At 38.3% G+C, this 25,478-nt stretch overlaps 1 protein-coding gene across 3 annotated transcripts in view; it reads left to right on the plus strand.

Moving 5' to 3' along the window:
• The window catches only part of SRGAP1 (SLIT-ROBO Rho GTPase activating protein 1), a 142,427-nt gene that overhangs the window by 84,731 nt on the left and 32,218 nt on the right, over positions 1 to 25,478 (plus strand). Inside the window, exons 5-12 of one of the 3 annotated variants that reach the window (XM_027887750.1) lie at positions 7,056 to 7,238; positions 7,628 to 7,756; positions 14,061 to 14,282; positions 15,081 to 15,182; positions 16,697 to 16,894; positions 17,014 to 17,098; positions 20,705 to 20,732; positions 23,071 to 23,173. In XM_027887750.1, the coding sequence (XP_027743551.1) occupies positions 7,056 to 7,238; positions 7,628 to 7,756; positions 14,061 to 14,282; positions 15,081 to 15,182; positions 16,697 to 16,894; positions 17,014 to 17,098; positions 20,705 to 20,732; positions 23,071 to 23,173 (1,050 nt within the window). Of the gene's footprint in view, positions 1 to 7,055; positions 7,239 to 7,627; positions 7,757 to 14,060; positions 14,283 to 15,080; positions 15,183 to 16,696; positions 16,895 to 17,013; positions 17,099 to 20,704; positions 20,733 to 23,070; positions 23,174 to 23,693; positions 23,728 to 25,478 lie in introns of all 3 variants that reach the window. The other 2 variants (XM_027887751.1, XR_003571652.1) reach the window with 2 other exon arrangements.

Genomic DNA, 25,478 nt, shown 5'->3' on the forward strand with positions numbered 1-25,478 from the left:
TTACAAGAAAGGTCTGTGAATTAAGGCCTTTTCGCAGAATTAAAATCCACATGGTTGTCCACAAAAGTGTATTAATAAGAGAATAGAATGAAAATAACTAAGAGCTGAAGTAGTAGGATGTGCTTGTTCTGAGGCACAGGTATGTGGTCAATGCAAAGAAACTGCATGATTTATTTGTTACTCCTTGAATTTCTCAGTTAAAGATTGTGCCCATTAGCACACATATTCAGAGGTTCTATGCCTGGATTTCTCTATGCTGTGGGACCAAGGACTGAATTAAATGCTTGTTTCAAAGCCAAGTGATGAAAAACTCTACCTCCCACCTCTAACATGCCTCCCATCTCTAGCATGCCAGTCAGATCTGAGGCCTCAACAAACCTGCTTGCAGACTTCTCAAGCACCGGATATCTCAAAACCAGTTTATCTAGAATGATCTGGAGTAAATGAGATGTTTAAAGGAATTGCCACCGATTTAGTCCAAATATTTTTAATGGATAAGTTCAAATGTATGTACTACTGATACCAAGTATCAATAGTAACTGGTTTTTCTTCTGTGAAAATGTTTTATCAAGTGTCCTAATCTTCTGTATCATAGCAAGTGCCAGAAAAAACAGGTGGCTTTGGGACTCATCTCTGAATATCTAGCATTGCATTTCTGCCTCAGAAAATCCTTTTTAACCTTTTCACAGGGACAGATCTAAAACCTGCTGTAGTTAGGGAGCTATGTCCATTAGTTTTGATGGGATTTACATCAAAGTAGTCAATAATCAGTGCTGTAGACTTTGCAAAGAAGAAACTGCTCCAAGAGAACAAGAAATCACTGAGAAATTTAGGACATGCCAACTTCTGCTAATAGTGCATTATGAAGATTTTCAATTAAAAAACCTTTCTGCTCAAAGATATTTTTTCATTTGTGAAAGTATGACCCTCTGCCTTTTGAGAAAGAGACTAGAAATTTTGGCTATTTATTTAATGTAGAAAGGCTCTGAAGTGTCAAAAAAACCCAGTAACTTTGCAGTATTAAATACCTATTGTACTTTAAAATGCACACTAATAAGGGACCTTTCTCCTTGTTTACACTTTATGTAATTAGTTTCTTTTCTCATTCTTGCTGCTAGGAATTATCATGGAAATTGGAGATTTGTACCATAGGTCTTCATTTGCTTCCGGGAGTAGCTTAGCTTTTGTTGACATTGGCCTGTGACATCCTCATTAAAACTACACATCATGTACATGATTGTTGGAAAAATAAGAACAGACGCAGGTGAACCACAACTTCAGAAGATATCTTAGAACCTGTGAGCAAAGCAGGGTTATTTTGCTGGAATAATCAGAGTTGTGTAAGGAAAACCATAGTTTTTCATTTTCCATCTCTTTTATGTAAAGGTTTTCTTAAATGTTACATTACATATTTGCATGCTTTCTAAATATTTTATGACTAGTGAAAATGGATTTTAAGACTCCGTATTTTCAATTCCCGGTATTTTATGCTCTGATTTTAAAATTATGACTGAAAACATCATGCTAAAAACAATTAAATAGCTAAGCTTCATTGCAAGTTCAGCAAACTATGAGTGGCAAGTACTTTTTAATTATGCATGGCTTCTCCCTGGCTGTCCCAGCCAGTCAGTATTTTCAGATCTGCAGCATTCCCAATTCCCAGCAGCTGCACTCCTCTCCTATCCTTTCCTTACTACACTTTCAGCCAGTATAGGCTAGTAATTAGTCCCATGTTTTACATAAGGATATAAGCTATTGAAACTTCAGTGAGGTGTATTTTTGAGTGAGGACAGATGGGGAAAGAGGAGCCCAGTTAGTTGTGCAGGGTCACAGATCGGAGTGTTTCCTGGCAATTACAGAAAAAAAAGAGGGTCAAACAGAAAGCTATAGGAGATCTGGGTTGGTGTTTTTTGTGAACTAAATGACTTAGAAATCTTCTTATGTGTTGACTTAAAGAGACAATGGATTACTGATTTTAGATTGGATCATCTTTGCAACAGAGAAAACTCCCCAGTCGAACTTTTTTTCCATTTCTCTGGAAAGCTGTAACAACTTACATTGTCAGATCAGGTACTGGAATATAGCAATAGCATCTGAGTGATTGGGAATGGTAGGAAACAGAAGGTAGGCAGACTCTTTTGTTTTAATGGAGGGAGGTCTCCACTGGATTTATTTAGGGGTTAAATGCCCTGTAAAAGAGTCAGGGAGGTCGCAAGTTTGCTAAAAATACGGAGCTGTTCCAGTAATAAGGCTGAGGGAAAATGGTGGAGAAAAGTGAGGCACATCATAAAAATACATCTTCATGTCTCCCACTTGGCTTTCCAAATTAATCCTACTGGCATCACACTTTTCACAAGCAACACAAATGTAAAAGTCTCAGAAAAATGAAAAGGTAGGGACAGTCCAAAGCAAATTTAATATTAAATAGGACAGGGTCGCTGTGCCACTTGCATTTTCCATTGCTTTATCTTACTTTTTAAAAATCTTGGCTGTTTAATTTCTCAAGGTAGTTGCTGACAGATTTTCCTTTTTCTTTCCTGAAATAACACAGAATCTGGATTCACTGTAGAAAAGTTAAGTTTAGTTTACTGTAGCACATCAGAGATCTGAGAAGGTGAAATCAGTAATTTTCTCTTGGAAGTAATATATCAGTGACAATTCCTAAACCTACATCAGAATTTGGCTTGGAAGGGAACAGGATGCTGACAGCAGCTGATACTGAGCCTGCTTAACTGCTAGAGGCCACTAATGTGGTAAAACTGGCATAAGATTTTACTTATTTCTTGTCTAGAGTACTAACTAACCCAATTTAGTGAAACCCTTGTGACTCCACCTTCTGATAAGAACTAACAGCTTAGCAGAGACAATTCTGAAACAATTCAAACGTGGTAATTGCACCAGGGATGAGCTACTGTTCTGGGAAATGCCTGTTTCCTGAGAAGCACTATTAAAAAGCTCCTAATTATGCCGTTGTATTATAAAAGTAAAGCACATGGGAACACAGGGTAATTTCAGTATTTTTTAACCTCGTAGCATTCAGTGTTACGTTGGGTTAAGCAGTTTTCTAGGAAAGAAGCATGCACATAGAAAAAGAAAGCCAGTGCCTTGCTATGGGCACATTCCTCTCTTGAAGCTTACAGAAGTACAGCACTAATTACTCACTTGTTGATGGATTTGTCCAGATAACAATCATTGGTTTAAATAAAATAATTACCTAAGGTTGTGCTCTGATGTGCCCTTCCCTGTGATGAGGGCTATCTTCTGCCCTAAGCCTGCTCGCTGAGCTCTTCTGAATGATGCTGATACATTGGCATGCAAAACGAGATGTTTATACCACTGAGTGAACGAACAGTCTGTCACCTACAGGTGTGAGAGTACGTAGTTAGGGCAGCATAGTCTTTTTCATCTGCTTGTAGTCTGACACAGTCATCTGACAGAAATCTATGTTTTACATCACTGGATCTGCAGAATAAACCTGCAAAATTAATAGGATATAAACCTTGAAGTTTAATTTTAGAAAGGTACTAGTATGCATTTAACAATGCTTGTTCACTACAGCAGAGAAGTGCGGCATATGTCATGATGACAGTTCAGCATCTGCAAAATTACAACCTTGCTCTCTCTTTTCAGTGCATACTTGATGGCTGATCAATAAGTGCTTTGGGAACTAATTAAAGTCACTTCAGTGATGGATACTCTCACAGGATAGTCTACCAGTTCGACGGTTTGGTGGACATTTGAGAAGCATTGTTGCTTATTTCATCAGATTATTTGTGGTTTGAATAACAGATCTATGGATCTCTTGGATACTCACAGATACTCATGTAATAAGTCTATTTACAAGAATTAGGCAACCCTGTTACTGTGTTTAACAATATCTAACAGTCTTAAAAAGTCAAAGGTGAAAAGATAGTGTTAAGGGAAAGAATCGTATATGCAACTTAGCATGCAAATTCTAAGCTAATTTGTTGAGGAAGTATGCCGTGAAATACTTGGAAGCCAACTCCTTAGCTTGTTGCCATTTATTTTTCCATATGTATCTCTCTAATGCTTTCTCAAGTAAAGTTTTGCTGCTGAAATATCAGCTCTTAAAAAATAACACTGACAAATCATGAAAAAGGCTGACAAATTATGAAAAAGCTTTCCCCAGAGGCTTGCAAAATAACGATGTCACTAGTGCATGAGATAAGCAGTGCTATCAGTGTAACAAATTGGACAGGAGTCAAATGCATAGGCTGATCACTGCTCTGTACAGAATCTGTGTTGATTTCTAGGCCAGTGTGTCTCAGGTAGGACAGACTGACTGTTGTCCAGCCTGAGTACTGCCAAAGAGAGGGCTTCTTTTTCAGTTTTAATTATCTAGGGAATCATTTGTACCAATAACTCCTGTAGAGTTTGTTGTGAGAGTATGGATTTCAAGTAGACATGAGTTCCATGTAGTTTTCCCACAAAACTTGCCATTCAATCAGTGTAGAGTGAGACACCCGGATTTGGTATCATGTGCTGTAAGCAAGCAGTGAGAGGAAGAAATACTCCTCAGTGATGTGAAGTTAGTGGAGTCACAGTGGAGACATTGGCGAGAACAGGTAGTGATACATTTGTAGTCCTTCAAGGAATTCTTCCTCCAACAAGGAGGCAGGCTGAAGTTTCAGAGCCACTGCAGAAGGGCATTTATGCCTAGTCCACTAGGAACTTAGAGAAATTGTTTAAAAATCTTCAGTGCTTACTGCTGTTTCACCACTTAGGTGCTTTGAGATGCAGTTAGAAAACTGAGATATTATTGTTCCATCTGCCGGCAGAGTATAAAAGAAAATAACTTTTCTAGATGGTAAGATACATGATTAGCTAGCCTTGTCCTGCCAACTAGAAAGTCTCTAGAGCTGACAGAGAACAAAGGATAAAAAGTAAAAGCAAACACCTATGCCTTATATAAAGAAACACCTAAAAAATTTAATAGAAATACCGGAAGAGAAGGGCACAACGTTGCTATTAATTTCCTTTCCCCATCATTTTTAATCAGAGCCATATCACTTTCTGTGCTTCTCTGTTTTATTCTATAAACCATTTCTTTAAGAAGTGCATTTCTTCTCTTTGCAGTAACTCTTTTGTTTCTATGTTGCTGTATGAGTTAGATTCTCTGGGCATTGATTATTGACAACTTAAGGAGCGAGTGTCTTTGGAACAGTGCAGGATATAGGAGACTGAACGTGCTGTTTGATTGAGCTGGGAACCTTGCAGACCTTGGCTCTGTGGGCTTGCCTTCTCCTCCTAGCCCAACTTTGTCTATCTTTGGGTTTTTGCCTCATCCATGCAGACTGTGAGCTGCTGGGGCAGCAGCTGTTCCCAGCGGGTGTAGGCAATGTTCAGGCAGGGAGCTCTGCACTCTGGTCAGGCCTTGGAGCTCAACTGTGCTATGAAGGAGCACCAGCAATAACATTAGGTTGTGCTCCAGGCAGTTTTGATTTTTTCACCAAAGAGCTGTAAACACATGTTTCTAAAAATAAAAACAGGGCCATTTTTTAATGCCCAGCTCCACCTGTTTTACCTTACTACAGGAAGTTAGTGAAGAGTTGCCAGTTTAATTTTTAATACCAATGCTATTTCAGTTTTTATCAGCAACGTGGCATCAGTAATAAGTAGAGGCATACACGCTTAGGTGTATAACATCCATGGGTTATGCAATATTGCAGCTCTAAAAGTGTCTTGTCTTTCTGTTTAACAGGACTTCAAATGCACATCAGTTCGGCCACCCACTGACATGGTGCATTTGGTTTGTGTCGATCCATGCTAAGACATGCTGCGGTGAATTTGCAATATGTAGCTTTAGTGTTCCCTGTGTTGCCACTCTATGGATGCTCCTTAGGCTGACCTAACTACTCAGTTAAAAAAAGTACATCTCTCGCAAGGGAATATTTCAATGCAGCTTCCCAAACCAATCTGTCTCCTCCATGGGTCACGCAAACAGCTTGTTTGATTCCTCCCTGGCTGTGCTCCTTGGAGGAGATGTGAATGGTTTGCATGGCCTCCACCCAAAGATAACATCTGCTGGCAAGAGCTCTGGCACCCTGCAAAGAAGAATGGGGGCCACCAGCTGCCTCAGGATGCCTTCCTGCTTTGTTCAGTGCTTGAAACTTAAGACAATAAGACAAAAAAACAACAACAAAAAGGGGCTCAGAGAGGTGGAAAGAAGCTTTCTTTGCTGAAAGTGGACGGAGACAGCCCTCCCCAGCAGAGGAGGGGGGTTTGTGGTTGCTTGCTGCCCACTACACAGCATTCAAGTTGAGGTTTTTCTTGCTTGAAGGAGGAAGGGAGGACTGGGCTAAACAAGTCCCTGTCCCTCTTGGTGGTCTGTGCAAACATGTATTTGCATGCCGGCAGCCAAAGCTCTCCTGTCTGCAGAGCCAGCATGTGTGCAGTGGGAAGATAATGTTATTAACTGTAGGGCTGTGATGAAAACATCTTCACAAATTATTTATCAGGAAGCTCCTTCTTCAGCTTTCATCTGGTTTTACATTGCACCTAATCTGCTGGCTGTGCAGTTGGCATCCACTTCTTTCCAGGCCTGGGAGCTAGCCATGGATGTGCCATCCAGCTAGCTGTGGGTGTGCTCCCAGACCGAAGCTTCCTGTTTCCTCTGCTTTATTCCCGTTTCCTCAGTGCTGAAGGGATCCTTCTGCTTTCAGACATTCAATGTCCACAACCAAGCTGTTAACTTAGCCCTGAAGATAGTAATATATGAGATAGATATGGCGCTGATATAGATTTAGGGGGTTTTGTTTGTTATTTCAGATTTTCATTGAAAGATAAGAATCCTAAAGTTTAATAAGAATGATTTTTGGTCTTTCCTATCAGCAATGAAAGAAAAAATCCCTATTGGGATACTACTAAATAAATCAGAAAAGAAAAATGTAACCAGAAGTCCTCAATCTCTGTTGACACGGAAATTTACCTAATGTTTATAAGACAACATCTTGCTCAAAGACCCTGTAATCGTTCTGTAGATACCTTTATATTTTCATTTTCTTTGACCTTCCTTTGACTCTTGTCTTTTGCAGGTCATGAAAACATACCACATGTATCACGCAGAGAGCATCAGTGCAGAAAGCAAACTGAAGGAGGCGGAGAAGCAAGAAGAAAAACAGATTGGGAGGACAGGAGACCCTGTTTTTCATATTCGACTAGAGGAAAGGCACCAGAGACGGAGCTCTGTGAAAAAGATTGAAAAAATGAAGGAAAAAGTAAATAGTCCTTTTATTTAGCTTCATTTGAAGTAAATTCAGTGTGTTTCTGACATTCTTCAGCATGGTATTAGATAGAAAAGTCCAGCTGGGAGATAAAATTAAATAAGGTGCACATGCAAACTGTCAGTGAGTTGTAGATAACTTGACATAATTGCAGTTCAGAGAGGGTAATACTTTATTCCCAATGTAATTCTTACTGTATGATTTGTCACATTTGAAACAAAATACTAAGTTTTCACTTTGTATTACATTTGTTACATGTGTAGCAGGCTGGCAATTAAGATTCTGTCTTGTTAGTAGGAATGTGTGCTTGAATTGTTACCACTTTTTCCGCGTACCAAAAATGAAGTAATTAAAATACATTAATATGCAATTGTCTTTCCTAGCGTCAAGCAAAATATTCTGAAAACAAGCTGAAATCTATTAAGGCCCGTAATGAATACCTGCTCACCCTTGAAGCAACCAATGCTTCTGTTTTCAAGTATTACATTCATGACCTTTCGGATTTAATTGATGTAAGTATTGTCACATTTGGTTTTATGTTTATTCTGTTCAGGAATAATACTTTTTTCATTTTTAAAGGGAATACATTAGTCATATGGGTTGCCTATGGTACGCGTATTATTTATAATATTGTATGATATAATCAGCAGACTTTCCCTTTATGTTTCACAAAATAAAATGCCAATGAGATGCTGAACTCATACCTTTAAAGTTAGAACATTGTGTTTTCTCCCCATATGTCAATAGAAAATATGACAGGAACGCCACAAAAAAAATAGACATTTGCATTTTGTACTATTAAAGATTTTCTGGACTATAAATATTTTTTTATTTATTATTAAGCTTCTTAAGTAGGCATCTAATGGTATTTAAGTCAAAAGAAGCCATTTCTTCCACATTTTCAAAATTGTTTAGTTACATTCATTTAGTCATTGAGTCATATATACATTGGTTTCTTATTTCATGTAGTTTGAAGAACAGACACAACCAATACTGTGGTCTATACTGTCAGCAATCTTGTTACTGATTTTCATTAAGTTATTCCTGTGAGAATATCCTAGAAGAATGATTTTATACACTGATGTTGACTTGTGCCAGCATTTGGTCTCCAGAACGTGTATTACTGACATTTCTGCATGATGCGGAGGAGGCATCCTGCGCTGTATCATGTCCCACCCTCCTCATAAGTTGACTACATATGTGATAGAAAAAATATGGAGACAACAAGCACAAGCTCAAGAATATTCATTCACTAGCAATGTAGGGTTAATTAGGTTAATGGGTACACCCCTGTGGCCCATATGAAATCCTAGATATTTGAATATGCTTTCTAATGCAACAGTAACATATGTTACTTACAATAGTAAATTACATTCATATACAGCTCTGGTTTCTAATATAGCATAAATTAATACAGGATTTGGCAAGGTTTCTCATTTCTACTGAGTGGAGAAGAAAGCTTCATAGATAAAGGGAAAAATGCCTTTTGTGAGATGAACAGGCTAAACTAGTGCATGTGTGCGTTTATTATATGTTACTGATAGTCAGTTTTCTTTGTCATTTCTAGGTTTTCTGTATTTTATAAAATCTTGCCTGATTTTGTTGTATTTACACAACCATGAAGACTAAAGCTTCCTAACTGTTAGTTTTTAATAAAAATAGACATTTTAAAATATTTAATAATGCGGGAAAGTTATGTCTGCTTTGCGTGGCTTTTTCGAAGCTATAGACCGATGTACACAGTAACATTCTTTTGGCAAAATGGCTTTAGAAATTACTCTTCCCTAAGGAATTTAAACAGAAAGTCTAGCTGCCCTTTGCATCACTGTTTTATAAGAGTAGGCTGCAAATGCGTGCAACCAGAATTTGCTTCAAAGCCAATTTAATCCAGTTGTGAACTTAATTAAATGAAGTGTCTTTCAGACATTTGTATTTAATCAGAATATGCTGTGAAAGCATCGGTATTTAGGCAGCATGTTTGACACTTGACAAAGGAAAGTTTTTGTAAATGCAAGAGTCTTGGCAAGATTTTGGAGTTATATCATTGGAATGTGAGACATGCTTCCCAGTGGCCAGATGTTGCTACAGTCCAGACTATCTCATTCTGAAAATTTCTTAATGTCGTGGTACAATTTGGAGTTTTCAGAGCAGTGATGGCAATTTCATTCTTTACCCTCTCTATTTTGTCCCCCTTTGCCTGCCTGATTTTCCATGCTTCCCTGAACTCTCTTTGCCTGTACAGAAGGGAATTACCTCTCCTCTGAGTCTGAGTTCCAGTTAACATGGAAAGAATTTAGACCTCCCTGAGCTGTTGGTGTTACCCATAAAAGAAACTGTTTTCCTATGTTCCTGAAAAATACGTCTAATAAAAATGGGGTAATTATAAGAAGGAGTGCAGTAAATTGTTTAATATATTTTTTTATACCAAGATGGGGGAGGCTTGTGTGGAACTATTCTTTTTTACCAAAAAGTACCACTTTTTCATTTGGCTTCCACCGCATTTTCCATTTATGAGGCTGATATGGAAAATCTTAAATTACAGTTCCTCATCTGAACTCAGTCTGAACTATTCAACCCCTTCATTTCATGAGCTCAGTGTTTCTGACTTAAAATGATGATGCATTGCTCATCTTAAGCTCTTGTGATAAAAGCAATATAAAAATATTGTTGGAATCTTAACTTGATGATTTAGTGAGTCGAGGGGTGAGACCAGCATTTGTGAAGAAGTAGAGAGATAGACAGGATTTGATAGGCACAGTGCTTCTGTCCTATGCATGTTGTACTGAGGAGTTTGAATTTTCTGTTGAATATTTCTTCTCTTCTGACTAGATTGGTATCTAGTTCAAGAGGAGGACAGAATTAGTTGTTTCTTTTATTTGTATCTTGTAAAAAGCAGAAAAGATTACTTTTTAGCTAAATTAAATAAGGTTTACCTAGTATGTGGATTTTTTTCTAAGATTTTGAGTTTCAGAGGCGCGACAGAGTACACACTGCTGCTAATCTGGTTGTTAGTACCAGCATCTGTCCATATGGCACATACTTTTACTCATTTACTTGGAGATTTCTTTGTAAATGACTTCATTAAATTTATCCGGGTATAAGAGAAAGGTAGAGACATTTTTTCAGACTTACCATGCACTTGTATGATCTGGAGATAGATGCTAGGAAATAGTAATCAAAACAATTTGACTGTAGTTCAGCTGCTGGAATAAATAAAATATTCATGTGTTGGTCTTTCTTAAAATGGAGTTTCTGAATCTCTAATTGCAATCTGCATACTTTCTATGGTGAAGAAGTTAGGGAACATTTAGCTATTGTGAACCTAATTTATTCTGTAAAGGTTCTTTATTAATTATTCATAGAACCAAGTTTAAAACTAGGGTAGGGTGTGTGCAGCTCACAATCTTTATTACATAAGTCCTCATAAATATGATATGTACTGCCAGAGCCCTTTGATTTGAATGTGGATGTCTGTGTAACAGGATGCTTAGAAAGTGACTTATTCAGAGGTTAAGGCTTTTTTTATGAATTCCTCTCTCCACTGGCATTAGAATTTTATTACTATTCCTGAAATGAATTGAAATTAAATGAAGAGCAGCTTGGTTTGGTTGAAGCTCTGTGCTAAGCACTGCAGTTTGTTTTGTTCAAGCCTAAATATACTCTGGGGTGCAATAAAGGCAGGAAATGCTCTTGAGACTGCTTCCGATTTAATTCCAAATAAGAATAAAATGCAAATTCCAAAATTAATTTTTCATACATATCCCAAACGTATCACTCATCTCCCTCCACTTTGCCCAACCAAAAGTCTTTATGAATCCAGAAATGCAATCAAACTCATAGTCTATGACTTCATTCTCTTATTTTTCATCTTCATGTCATACTGCACAACTGACATCTCATCTCTCTAGCCCATGGATAGACAGCAGATCTCGTTAGCCATCCTGCCTGTACCCGTGATGATTAGTGAACCTCTAAGACTCGTATTTATTTTGGCTAATGGTGTGGTTGCTCGCTTGAACTTTACAAATCTACAGATTTTTCCTGAAAATCATGTAAATTTGCATGCGTATGTTTTTGTGAATCTGAATACATATGTACTTTTTTGCAGCACCAGAAAGTCTGGTGATTAATTTTTCCAAGCATGGCCAGAGAGGATGTGGTGAGGGTGGCAGTTTAGTGGCAGTACCTTAAATTTTTAGCCTCAGTAATATGCTGTCTCCATTATAGACAGCTATCTTTCTTAACCATCACTAGTACTAGCAGATTAAAACAGTACATTTCTTTCTGCATAGCCCTGAGTTGGTACTGTGACAGAGCCATTCCCCAGTTAAAATGATCTTCACCTCCAAATTTTGGAGAAAGTGGACTATAGTCTGGCAGAAGTAAGTGTTGTGATGTCTGAGTGTTTAGTTTTGCTTTTAAAAAATAACTTTACTCATATACAAATTCCATTTTTACATAAATCATTGAAGCAAAATTCCAAATTCAAAGAGCCACTGGTCATAGAGCACTAGTTCAGGTTCTGCATTTAATTCTTGTTTGCTCTGCTGGTATTGGCATTGAAAGAAAATACCTCAGTCTGGCAAGATGCTATGCTTCAGTTGAAGAATTCTTTTTATTGTCTGAGAGGCCGTATTTGTTACCCTGTTCAGCTGTCGTCACTTGCCAAAGATGGTCGTGGTGACAGTGACTGAGCATCTTATGAGTTAACCAATAAAGTTACGTCACAGCATAAAGGCTGCAATATTATATTCCAGCTTGCAAAAAAGCTGCATCAGAAACCCACACAGCTCTAATTGTAAATCAATAAGCTTTCTAGTAATACTCAGATTAATCCACTAGAGCCAAAATTCAGGCTGTGGTTTTGTAACACATGGATAGTTGGCAGTGCTAAACCTGGCATTGCTCTCTATTTCTAATTTCCTTTCAGTTTAATCTTCCATAAGGTCTCTCTGAAAGTAATGCACATGAAATGAAACAGCTGTCCCAATTCACTTTCTTATCAGCACTTTTAGTCTGTCTTTTTCATCCATGATAGTGAATTAAATATGAGATCTGATTTGACATAGAACAAGAGAAAAACACCAAGAGACTTTTCCTTTTAGAAACCATATTTTTTAGGCTGGAGGTCTCTGAAATATGGATGCACTTTAGTATAAAAGTTGAGTGGCTATTTTATTAAATGTAACACAAATTTCCAATGTATAAGTGCAAAAGAGAGAGGTTAACATATGTGTGTTTGATTGAACATGACATCTTTTGTTCATTTTCAGCAACTGTTTTCTTGGAGACCCACTGTCCCATCTGCAGTCACTACCTGGAGTACTTGCTAGGACTGAAAGTTAGTCTTTCTGGAAGCTTTGTTTAAATAAAACAGCTTTCTGTTGTTAGATTTCAAAGAGCAGTTTGATCACTAGTCATTATGGCACCTAAAGCAAGGTGTGAAGGGTTTTCTTTCCCTTCTTCACACGGGTTTTGGTATGGTAAATAGGTTGAAAGCTCTTTCCCATGCAGTGTGTACCTTTGTCTCCCTCTCTAGCTTTTTCTCTCCTTTTTCAAAAAAGTAAGAGGAAAGAGAGGAGATGTGATCTCATGACTCCTAAGGGTTTGTAATAGCTCTGAGGGAGGTACTGATATAAACAGTGCCCATATGCATGTAGTCTACAATGGACTGAATTCAAATTGCTTCTTTACCCAACTCGGAGTCCTGCAGGGACAGATAATTCCAGCCTACAGGTGGACACCCAGGATGAGTGGCTGGGGGCTGAGGGATGCCCTAAAGCAGAGTGCTCTCTGACTGCCCTGGCCAGGCATTGGCCTCTGGGACAAAACTCACATGTCCACCAAATAAAGAGCATTACTTTGTGTGTGACTCTTAGCAGACTGACCTTGCCATTGTTAAGGTGACACGATACATCTTCCCTTACCTGGAGGCTCACTGAGCAGACACTGAGGATATTTACTGTGTGTTGTTGGGAAAACATTAAGGAAACAATCGGTTGATATGCTACTGATGTGACATTTTAAAAATATATTCAGCTGTTCTCTAAAATATTAACCAAACATGAATAATGCAAACTGAGGATGTTTAAAATTCAAGAACAAACACAACTTCAAGTTTTACCAGTTAGGTTTCAGTTACATTCCATTTTGTAGAAAAAAAAGAAAGACATAAATTATGACTCCCTGCATTTAGTAATGTGATGTACATTGCTGGCTCTGTATGAGCATGGGAAATAGCATGTTTACATTAAATACATTTTCACTATCAGGAGAAAGGATATCAAACCATTCTTTTTGCATCAGAAAGCATTTTAGATGGATTGCTTATCCTCAAGTCATTTGTGGAGTTTTTTGTTTGGGCAAAGACATGGTAAGCAGGAATTGCTTTGTGTTCAATTTGGTGTTTGCGTTAACTTAGTGTTATGTCAGGGTGAGTTCAAATATATGATTTGAGGCTTACAAATTATATTAATACTGAAAAGCCCACTTGTGTGTGGAGTCCCAGACCTTTTCTATGTAAATATAGTGCCAGCACATCTGTATCTGATAAGCAAACTGTCATACATGTTCATTTGATCTCTTTTCTAAAATTGTCCTTCAATCTTTGCAACAGAATGAAGATACTAAATACTTACTGTCTTGACCCCTGTAGTGTATTTTAATTTAGAAGATATTTTGATAAATACTTCAGAGACAAAAAAATTTCAGGAAAGAAAATTTTAATGATAATTTCAGGATTGGGATATTGGAACATTGTTCCTCCTTTTAAATTTGTTTTCTTTTCCTTTTATTGGTTTTTTTTTTTTTTTTTAGTGTTGTGATCTTGGATACCACGCTAGTCTAAACAGAGCCCTAAGAACATACCTTTCTGCAGAGTATAACCTTGAAACTTCCAGGCATGAGGGATTAGACATCATTGAAAATGCAGTTGACAGCTTGGAGCCACGAAGTGACAAGCAGAGATTCATGGAAATGTACCCCACTGCTTTTTGTCCACCAATGAAATTTGAGTTCCAGTCTCATATGGGTGATGAGGTCTGTACACTAACAAGTATCCCCCCGGTGACTGTTTCTGTATACCAGGATAGAGAATTTATCCCCTTTTACACAGAACAAAAAGCTGTTATTGCTGCCCAAAAGCCAGTGGATCAGCAATAACGTTTTGCAAAACTGACAGCACTGTCTGTTTCTTCTAAGTTCTCGTGTAAAAACTGCCACATTATTATATTCTGTATTACACATAATAACATGGATGCGAATTTGCTGGCCAACCACTGCTCAGCCAGCACCAGTGTAAGGAGTGACTTTATGTCTTTACTACCTGCCTCACTCATAACAGAGTTTGTGGGTGCTATTTGAGAGCAGCTGCAGAGCTGCTGCAAATTATTTATGCTGCAATGCAGCCTTTTTCCCCTTCTTCCTCCTCCGTTTTATCATCTGGAGATTTCAAGCATACAGGGTACCCCAGCTGTGCCCTATCTGCTAGACCAAAGGCCTGCAGCAAAGCAGAATGCAGAATCACCTGTGTACATCTGTTTTTCTGAAGGTAACTCCAGGGTTTACGTTTCTGTGTGATAGAGAAGTGATACAGATCAGCCATACAACAAGGCTGTGCTCTGTAGTCATAAGATGTGGTACACAGTTCCACACCTTTTAACGCACAAATACTTTAGGTTTAGATGAACACATTTTGTTTACTTTATGAAGTTTGAAGAGCTTTGGTAGGAATTCACCTTGTTTTAAGGAGAGCAACCAAAGACTATTGACTGGTTCTTTTTAATTACTTGCATCACAAGCCCTGTCATCTTGTACCTCTTTTTGATTCTTTTTTAGGTTTGCCAGGTCACTGCCCAGCAACCTGTGCAAGCAGAGCTTATGCTTAGGTATCAACAACTACAGTCTCGATTGGCTACACTCAAAATCGAAAATGAGGAGGTAAGAACTATGTCTACAAGAGCTAATTATTGAACACCACTTTCAGGAAGGTGTGGTGTTTTCTACTTCGTCAAAGGCACATAAATGATCCTGAAATGGCTCTAATATGTATAAGCAGTTTAAATTTTAAAAACCAAATATTGGCAAATATGCTAAGGTAGATTTTATAGAGGTTTGGAAATTTCATTTTTTACCCGTCCATACATTCACATTACTGAATTCTGTGTTTTGCAGATGCTTCAGTGTAAACTTTTTAGAGCACATATTTTTTTAAGTCTAGTGGCAGAAAGCCACTGAGAACAGTTATTGTCTTCTGGGACCACGCTCTTTCCAGTCCTCAAATTGCTACTTCTGTAGTACAAAGGAATTTGAACTGTCTTTTGTGGTATCTGAGTCAAGATCTCTTATGCTCTCAGCTACAGTTATTTATAAACACAAGTGATGAATGCCTGTGATGGCAACAGCTCACCTAGCAAAATAAAATGCATTTTTTTTCTAAAATATTAAAAAACTGTGGTGTTCTCTTTCACCTGCTCTGGCAGCAAAGAAAGGCCTCCCAGTGGGAATAAATTGCACTTCTATCATAGTTAAGGCAACTTTGAATTTCTTCAGCTTAATTGAGAATCTGTTCCTAAATGAAAACATAGGGATAATTTAATTTCTTCATGTACTTTACTGATAAAGTTTTCAGGATGCCAGTTTTTCTCATTCTAGGTTATATGTTGAATGTCTATAACAAAGTGGTAATGTCCATGACACATGTACAATACTCTTTAAAAAAAAAAAACAAAACACTTGCATTCAGAAAGTATCTCAACGTAACAAAGACAAAAGGAAGGAGAAAGAGTATTTCTTTCAGTGAAGTGCAAGGGCATAGTGGAGCTCCACAGGTCATAGGAAGTGCTTTGAGGATGGTGTAAATTGTTCTTGCTCCAGCACTGTCTTTCAGCTATGTATTCCACTTATGCAGTCTAAACATTGCTGTGCTCCTCATGATAGCACTCCACAGAACAGGGTCACAGATTTTTTTTTTTTTTTCTTGGAAGAACATGTTGTTCTGGCAGCCAGATCCCTGGATGTGCACATTCAATATAACACATTCACACATTCACCACATTTAAGAGAGCTGACCCTCCAAAGTTCTGTATCGTCTCTACTGCCTCCCAGATTAGGGTTCATAATCAAGTCATGTCAGGTTTCAATTCCAGTTTCAGGGAACAAATGTTTGAGTGCACTACAAAGCCAACACAAGAGTATGTTTATGTTCGTGGGATGGACCATGGCAAAGCAGAGAACTAGACAGGAAACCTAATCGTGTCATTCTTCAGTTACTTAGATAGCTGTTATAGTTAATTTTTCACATGTACACACTAGTTTATTTTGAAGGGAATGTGCCAGAGAATTACCGTAAGTAAGGAGCTTCCCTTCTAAGCTGCTCCTATATATCTTTATCTTCTAAGCTGTTCCTATATATGTTTATATTGCATTTGGCAAATTGTGCTTTTTAATACCAGGTTAAGAAGACAACAGAGGCTACCCTGCAGACAATACAAGATATGGTCACCATTGAAGATTATGATGTATCAGAGTGTTTCCAGCACAGTCGCTCAACAGAGTCTGTGAAGTCAACAGTCTCTGAGACATACCTGAGTAAGCCTAGCATTGCAAAAAGAAGAGCTAACCAGCAGGAAACAGAGCAATTCTATTTCATGGTATGTTGGTTGCTTCCTCCTTCATGTGATACAGACCGAACACCTGAAGTAAACATTATGCAGAAGTTCCTGGAATTTGTGTATCATACATAGTAATAGATTCATCTGCATCTCTACAGAAATTCAGAGAATATCTGGAAGGTAGTAATCTCATCACAAAACTTCAAGCAAAACATGACTTGCTGCAGAGAACACTTGGAGAAGGTAAATATCACACAATAAACTGAAAAGTGATTCCAGACTATACAATGCTCACTGAAATGCCAGAGGTACATAGGAAAAGAATTACAAAGCTTAAAGCTTAATTGTCCAGTAAACATAGATTTGATTTTTACTAATCATAGTTTTGGTGCAGTGATAAGAGTACACACAAGAAATCGGTTTTATTTCTTCAGCAGATACTTATTTCCACTGCACAGATGTTTAGACAAGTGACTATATTTGGAAATGGAACTGTTGTATGAATAATCTCGTGTCTGAAAGGAGAACTGACAGACTATGCAGGCTGATTTAAAAGCTGTGAAAAATGTACTTCTTCTATGTCCTAACAATTTCTGTTGACTTGAGGTTTTTTTAAAAGTTGGGGGACAGTGATGTTTTTTAAGCGTACAGAATTATCCAGGATGCATCACTTACAATGGATTCACTAATGCAGCATTTCTAAGACATGGACATGAATGTCCTTCTTGCAGCCTAAGAACTCAGTGGAGCATTTATGAAAGGTAAAAGGTGAAATCCTGATCTTGTTGATAGCAGAAGGGAGACTCTTGTGGACCTAATGTTGATTTTCTACCACGTATTTGCATATTGTAAACTGAAATGAATGAAAACTAGATGAAGAGCTGTATAGCTGCTGATTATCATTAGTGCATATAAAATTACTGCATTACAAATTGTGATAGCAGAGAATTATCCATTGTCCTGAACACTCTCCACAGTTTTTAAAAATACATCTTAAAATCTAAACCAAGTCAGCAGACATCCATGATCAAGTGAAATAAAGCTGAATTAGGGCAGTAATCAGGCACTATGCACAGCTCCAGGCCTCCCAACAGGCACTTCCTCTTGGACCACAGGGAAAAGGGGAAATTTAGTACAAGCCTTGAGGGCTAGCCACACAGTGTTACAGACTTGAGAGGAACTGAGATTACACCACAAAGAGTAGAAATCCTCTCCTGAAGGGTAAAGACTGTAATTTAAAGTTTAAACTCAAGAAAGGAGACCTGTTCTCTAGAGAGTGTCTCTAAAAGATGTGTCAGTTTATTTTCTTTTTATTGCCAAGTATCTGTTGTTAATCATATCTCTTCTTGCTTTTAATATAAAAGCCTAGTTCACAAATCCAGCTGTGGAGGTGTCTAAAGAGCTGTTAGCAGTTCAGTGGCTGTGGCCCAAACAAAGCCCCTGTTCAGAGAGTGACTTGAGGTTGGGGGTAGAAAATAAGTGGCATTTTCTTGCAAGGCTGGAGTGTAGAAGATGGTAGCTGGTTTTAGACAACTAATTACATTATCTTCTTTCTCATGGAAGTTTTCGTTTAATAGGATTTTTATTTTGAATGTGTGCATTGAACAGTTTATTTATTCATACAAAACAATGTGCAGCTGACATCAGTCAAAAAAAGGGAAAATTTTTCCTCTGAAAGCTCACAGAAAATGTATTTGGGAAAAGAAAGAAAAAGGGAAAAAGATCAAAGGAAACAGAATCCGATGCCTAATACATGTTGGAAAAAAATTAAGGAAAGATTTGTTTGAAAGGAAACCTAAAAAGAAACTTCTCAGCAGTGTGACCTAAATGATAGATTGCCATTAGGGTTTGGGCCATTCTGCCATGCTCAGGCATGCTTGAATGGTTCTGTTTGAAGGGATCCCTTCTACCCACCAGCTCTAACCCCGAAGTAGTTAATCCACGTTGCCCACAGTGTTTTGGCACATATTTGTTGCCTCGTCATCATAGCATAGCACATACAAATAGTACCCCAAACGTACACATTTGCATTCAAAGTTGATACTTGGAGCAAAAGCCATCATTTTTAGAGGTGAAAAAGTTCAAGTATTCCCTTCAATTGAGGCATGTCCTGCATTACAGTGCACACGCCTGGGAAGGAGGACTTGGATTCTGCAAGTTCCTTGCATGTGGATGATTGAAAGGATCAAATGACAGTGATACAGAGAATGTTATTGCTGTGGCTAATATAGAAATGAATTTGTAGGAAGCGAACTGCTCCCCTGCTCCCCTCAAACTGCCTTTTCTGGGAATTTTCATGTCAGCAAGACTGCAGACAAATAACAGAGTGTGCTGCATTAAATAATGCAGGGGAGAATGTGGGGAGAAGGAGACGATTGTCTGAACTGGAAGTTTTCCTTTGGCACCCTTTCTTGCTTTTATTCAAACCTATACAGTGTAAGGGCATAGGATGAATAAATCCAGATTCCCATCTAGTGTCCACAACATTGATAGCATTTGGCTTCTGTTCCAGTTTATCACCTGCCTACTACAGTCTACTGCTGTTTATGGACACAGCAGATATATATTCATGATCTGCACAGCAGAGATAGATGGAGTGCTCTGTGCTGAGTCTGCATCTACAAATTTGGAAAGTAAATAGAAATGCTCAAATGAAATTGACACTAAACATAGGAAGAACACTGATACTCATATTAATCCTAAACCCAGGGCTCATCTATTGAAAGAACAAATTAACAAAGCAAAAGCAAATGCAAGAAAGAAAACAATGAGTTGTAAAAGAAATTGCCCCTGTAGAAGTATTTCGGTTGTCTGCACAATGTTCTGCCTCCTTAGCTGCTGTGATCTTTCCAAGACATTAATAAATGCCTTATGGATTGCATAAGTGATCCTAATGGAAAGGCTTGAGTAAATGGCTGTTACATTTTTTGCCATGATGAAAAGAGACCATTTAAGTCCACTCGGTTTCTCTTTTTCTCACTGGTTTTTGTTCAGTGAGAATATTTTGCCACTTGATCCATGGTTGTTTAGTTGCTTTAGTCATCTCTTGGGAAGAAAGTTATCAAGGGCCTTTCAAAGTCTAAGTAAATTAATTGAACTGATTCTCCTTTATCCAGTATTTTACTGTCATGTTCAAAGATTTCTAATAAATTAATAGGGCACAATCTCCCTTTGGCAAACTGGGCTCACTGGAACTTATCGTGCCATGACCTTTGTTCTGTTTCATTATTTTGCTTTTCATTATGATGAATTGACGTGATGCACATTCTTGACTTACTGGTCTGTTGATCTGCAAAGGTTGTGCAGGAACCTTTCTGGAATATGGTATTTGCTTCTTTACAATTCCCTGCAGTTCTCTGTGGTGTTTCTCAGTGGTAGCGTTGTACTTTTTTCCTGCAATGCACAGATAAAAGAGAGGAGTGACTCTTTTCAATAGCTACTGATGTCTAGAGCACTGTATTTTCAGGACTGAACAGGTTTAGGCACAAGGCACAGGGGGAGATGTTATCTAATCTTGGCGCAGCTCTATTTCCATACTGATTTAGCCGCTGAAACACATGAGCACAAACAATAGACATTGTGTGGAATTTTACTTGAAATTATTTACAGTATCAAGTGACTCTTTAATATATGGGCAGGCTTCTTAAAAGTTGTCCCATAAAATGGGTTGTGTTTGTATTTTAAGTGGAACTGTGAAGATAGTAGATAACTGTTCATTATGTAATCGTATATCTTTCACTGGTAACATGAAAGGTAGGGTCAAAAATAATTAGCTAAGTGTAATTTAGGTACAAAAATTTCTCCCTAAAATGTACAAATGGTTGTTTCCTGTTTATTGAACTTTTCTAGGTCATAGAGCTGAATACATGACAACAAGGTAAGATATTTTTATCTGAATTGGTTTAGAGTAAAAAATAAGGTAATAAAATCTAGAAATAACAAATTTTAGACTAATTTTGTAAGGGTTTATAACATTGTTGCTGTTGTTACATAAATTGTGTACAGACCCTATGTGTTTTAACTTTCAGCATGCTGATGGATAAAGGACCAGAGTGTTCACCTTCCTCATTCTTGTGAGCAGCTTAGGACAGTGTCAAGGGTGCGACAAGCTGGGAGATCCTTAAAAATATTTGTGAATCACGTATCAAATTTGGAAGTTGCAGGGAGCACTTTGGTGCCAGTTGTCAGAGATACCTTGCCTCTCACAGTTTGTAATTCACTTGGTCAGGATACACAATTCACAAGAACCTGGTAGGAAGATCAGTTTAGGCAATAGGCTACGTCTTTGGTAACCTAGCTTTGGACACATACCTGCCTCCCCCAGGATCCATGTGTTCAATACTTAAATGGGTCTGTATTTTCACAGAAGAGAAGGGATACTGTGTTAGATCTCCCTGCTTTGTGCTGCACATACTTTTTCAGTTGTGTAATGCCACACCTTTGAAGCCACCCCCAGATGAGTGCTGCAGCCCCCAGGGTATGAGACTGTGGGGGGCCATAGCAACTGCTTGGATTTGCAGCTGCCACTTGAATGTATCACTGCTACAGGCAGTGTGTCCAAGTGACAGCAGGAACATCCAGCCCAGCTTTCTTGGTCTTGCTCTTCCCTTCCCTTTCCATGCTTTGCTCAATGCCTTCTCTTTTTCTTTTTTGCTTCCTGGACAAGAACCCCGTGTTCCTGGGACATCCCTACAGATTTTATACAAGATTTTCTCCCACCACTCCATAGTCTTTTCTAGCTCTGTAAAGTTGGACTCGCTCGTTTCCCTTACATGACATCAGTCGAAAAGCAGTAACAAATCAGAGCATTCTTCCCAATTGCTGACATTAATTCTGACAGCTGTTCCTTTAACTCTGCCCCTAGATGCTACCATTCCAGGAATGCACGGAAATCAACAAATTTATATCTAATAAGAAAAACCTTCTTTCTTGACTGCAAAGCAGGCGACTCATCAGACTCATATCATCCTAAATTCCCTACTGTGCAAGCAGCTGAAAGAAGGTGGAGGACTTAGGCAATGATTTTACCTTAGTTAAGTGGGGAGCAGCTTGAAGCCATCTTACCTCATATCTTCTCACAGCTGGTCATTTAGAGCAATAAATTCTGAGTAGTAGAGGCTGCCAATCCATTCCTCAGTACCAGCTCCTGGGCTCTGGGACCTGCTTGTTGTCCCAAGGTTCAGTTAAGTTTCCAGACTGTGAGACATGCAAACAGAAATGTAGTTCAAGGTCAAAGTTAAATTGTAGAAGGCAAGAGATATCTTTAAAGATGAGTTTAAAACAGCTGGTAGTACTCCAGCAGTCCATAGTCCCACCCCTGAATGCCCTTATTGTTCCTCACTGGTTCTCCAAAAACATTTGATTTTTTGCTAATTCCCAAAAAACCTATAGGAACATTGGACTGCTGGTGCATGGGAACTAAGGAAGCTATTGGCATGTGGCTATGGCATGACATTCACAAAATAGTTTGTGACCTAGAGAACAATACTTATATCCTGTAATCTCTTTCAGTTGTAGTCATCTCATGTGTGACACACTAGGTAAACATTGTGCAGACCAAAGTTTTGTGTGTTCTTCCGTTATTTTTTTGTGTGTTATGCTGCTTTTATTTATTAGTTTCAAGTTGATGTTCTTTTAATTCCTTTACCTAATTAGCAAGGTAATTTTTTGTGTGTGTGAAGTTGTTGATGGTTGGGTGTGGAGGGCTAAAGCTATTTGACTTTCTGACTCTAGATAAAAATGCAGACAGTTTGGTTTTGAAGCATCTTAGGAGTGTGCTGAGCAGCTTTAATTTGCATTTGAAGTTTCTCCAGCATGAAGCAACTTTTCAGCTTGATAAGAGGTTGAGTGGCCTGTGTTCTGCCACAGCTGGCAGGATGAATTCCAGTGGTTGCTGCACATTTTATGCATGACCGCAACAAAAAAGGCCATTGCAATTGTGCAGTGTTTGGAATAAATGTATGTGGTAAAACCACAAAACAGGGATTCATAAAGAATGTCATTATTTATCCATAAGTAGTGCATTTTTAATGGGGGCATTCTCCGCTCTTTAATCACTGTTACACTTAAATTTGATGGAAAGTCTTTATTTGATAAGTACTGTGTTTATTTCTCCCTTTATAGTGTTCTGTTGTTTTCCCATGAGTTTACAGACATTTAATTTTATTGTGTGACTTAATTCTGCCTTGCTCAGTAATCATATTCCCTTCCCTTAGGCCTCCAAATCTTCCCCCTAAGCCCCAGAAACACAGGAAGCCCAGACCCCGATCACAGTATAGTGCTAAGTTGTTTAATGGTGATTTGGAGTCGTTCATCAAGGTACTGGCACCAGCCACCTACAGTGGCTGATATCAACACTTCTTACTATAATGGTCACCACCTCACAGTGAAGCTGAGGCAGATCATTATGTTTAAGTCTGTCCTGGGGCTCTTTTCTTTCCCAGTTGATCAATATAATACTTCCTGAAGTCAAAGGAAAAGAGGGGGATTTGTTTCTCATGTTAGCCTCCCCACAGTTTGTTAATCAAGTACGAATAGTATTGGCAGCCTGTTCTTATTAGGAAACTTAGCATCATGCAGAAGATAGGACGTAGCGGTGCATCCCACAGCTTAGCACAGTTTCCTGCTTGCCATTTCCACTACATTCAATGTTCAAAAGTCTGTGGAGAAGGGAGATGCAGTTTTACCCTGGGTTTGATATCCAGCTTTTGATTTCCTATGACTTTGGGAATTTATTATATTGTGTGAAATTGTGATCACCACTATTCTGGATCTTGTATCTTTGCTGTATTTACTATCTTCTTCTTTCTCATACTTTTATTTCTAATAATGCTTCTAGCCGAGGCCGAAGGAACTCTCACACAAGACATCAGGTATAGTTCTGGGTGACAAGAGAACCAGCTCTGGCTCACTCTCGGGTTGCATTCATGCCTGGCTCTACATTAGTTCTTTCAAAGACCTGGAGGGAGAAGTTTGCATTAAGAAATGAGTGTATGAGTACAGCAGGCAAAACTAAATCAGAGCACAATACTTGGAGGGATTGAAGTCTTAAATGATGGATATTTGCTTATTCATTTTCAAGCACCTGCCCATCACAATTAGTACCTCTGGACAGTAGCTGACACTGCTAAGGAAAAGAAATCTTTTTAAAAATTGTAAAAATACATTTATAAATGCAGTGAATAAAATTCATGTAAATTGGATTTGAATGTTACAGGGTTTTTTTAATTTGTTGTTCAATATAGCTAGTGGCAAACACCTTGCAGAACAAATTCTGTGCTTAGAGGCACCATACCAGTTTAGCTGTCTTTGAATCAAGCTTTCAGACATCTTCAGTACAACTATAGGGAAAACTATTATTATTGTTATGCAGGAGGTGCTGTGAAGTTAAAGGCTTTCAAAAATCATCACATGATGAGAGAGATAAGTATCATAAACAGTTTCTTGCTCAAGGATGAAAGTAAGCAAAGCAGCAGGAATTCTCACAGCGAAAGTCCCTTGATTAGAGAAGCACAGAGTAAATCAGGAAAAATGGTACCCCATAATTTTCCCGCAGAGAGAAAGTGGTTATAATACATGGCAGAATGGGTGACAGGGCTTACTTGCAAGTGGGAGCCCTACATAATTAGTCTTTCAGAAGAAAAGAGGTCAAGAAAGCTGGTAGCCTTATGACAGCCATTGTGGGAGCTAGGACCGCATCTCTGCCCAAAGACCATGTCACTCCTGATAGGGATGAGTCATTTTGACAGTCATGAAAGGATTACAGCTAGTGAAATATAGTATCTCACCAAATTGCTTTCTGTTAGAGTTTTGCATCATAAGAAATGATAATTAGTCCCAAACATACATTCACTGACTACACATATCAGATTAAATTCACAGCAGCAATATGGTGTCTGTTCTTGACATTCACCAACAGAGATTGTTACCTCAAATTATTTTCCTTTCATTAGATCCAAAAGCCAAAGCTGTTAGTTTAGATTATTTCAGGGAATTACTTAAGTATAAAGTTCTGTGTGGCTCTGAACAGATTCTCCAAAATCAGGTATGAAAGCAATTTGTTGGTTGGGGTTTTTTTTCGTAATTTCTTACTGCAAACGCTATCATTTCCTGGGCTTTACATTCTTTGCATGAACCAGTGTACTAACAGGAGATATGGGTGCATGTTGTGCATGTTTTCTAATACTCTGCTTTTTTGAACAGCCAGGCTGCTCAGTGTTGGTGAAGATGACAGTATTGTTGGGTTTAGTAACTGACCTGTTCCATGGGTTTTTTTTGGTTTTGACATGTGTTTGAACACAAGTCAAAGAGAAAATACTCGTCCGGACGTTACTGGTTCTTGGCTAGCCAGTCTTGGCTAGGTTTTAAATTAAAAGACAAACAAGCCACAATTTAAATAGCATAATTAGTGACACAGTCTTTTGTAAGCCCCACTAAAACAGCAGAGAATACACAGAAGATCAGGGCTTAGGTTACCTTAGAAGTGCAATGTTTCATTGCTTCATTGTGTGTTATTTTTCAAACTATTTTAGTGGTTGGCTTTTATTCTACTGGAGCTCAATTCATAAACAACCCATTAGTGTAACGTAGCATGAAAAGGAAGGACTAGTTTGTGAGAGGAAAT

This window comes from Empidonax traillii, unplaced genomic scaffold, assembly GCF_003031625.1.
Source record: "Empidonax traillii isolate 1590-97213 ecotype Southwest subspecies unplaced genomic scaffold, ASM303162v1 scaffold221:size740363, whole genome shotgun sequence".
Taxonomy (NCBI): domain Eukaryota; kingdom Metazoa; phylum Chordata; class Aves; order Passeriformes; family Tyrannidae; genus Empidonax; species Empidonax traillii.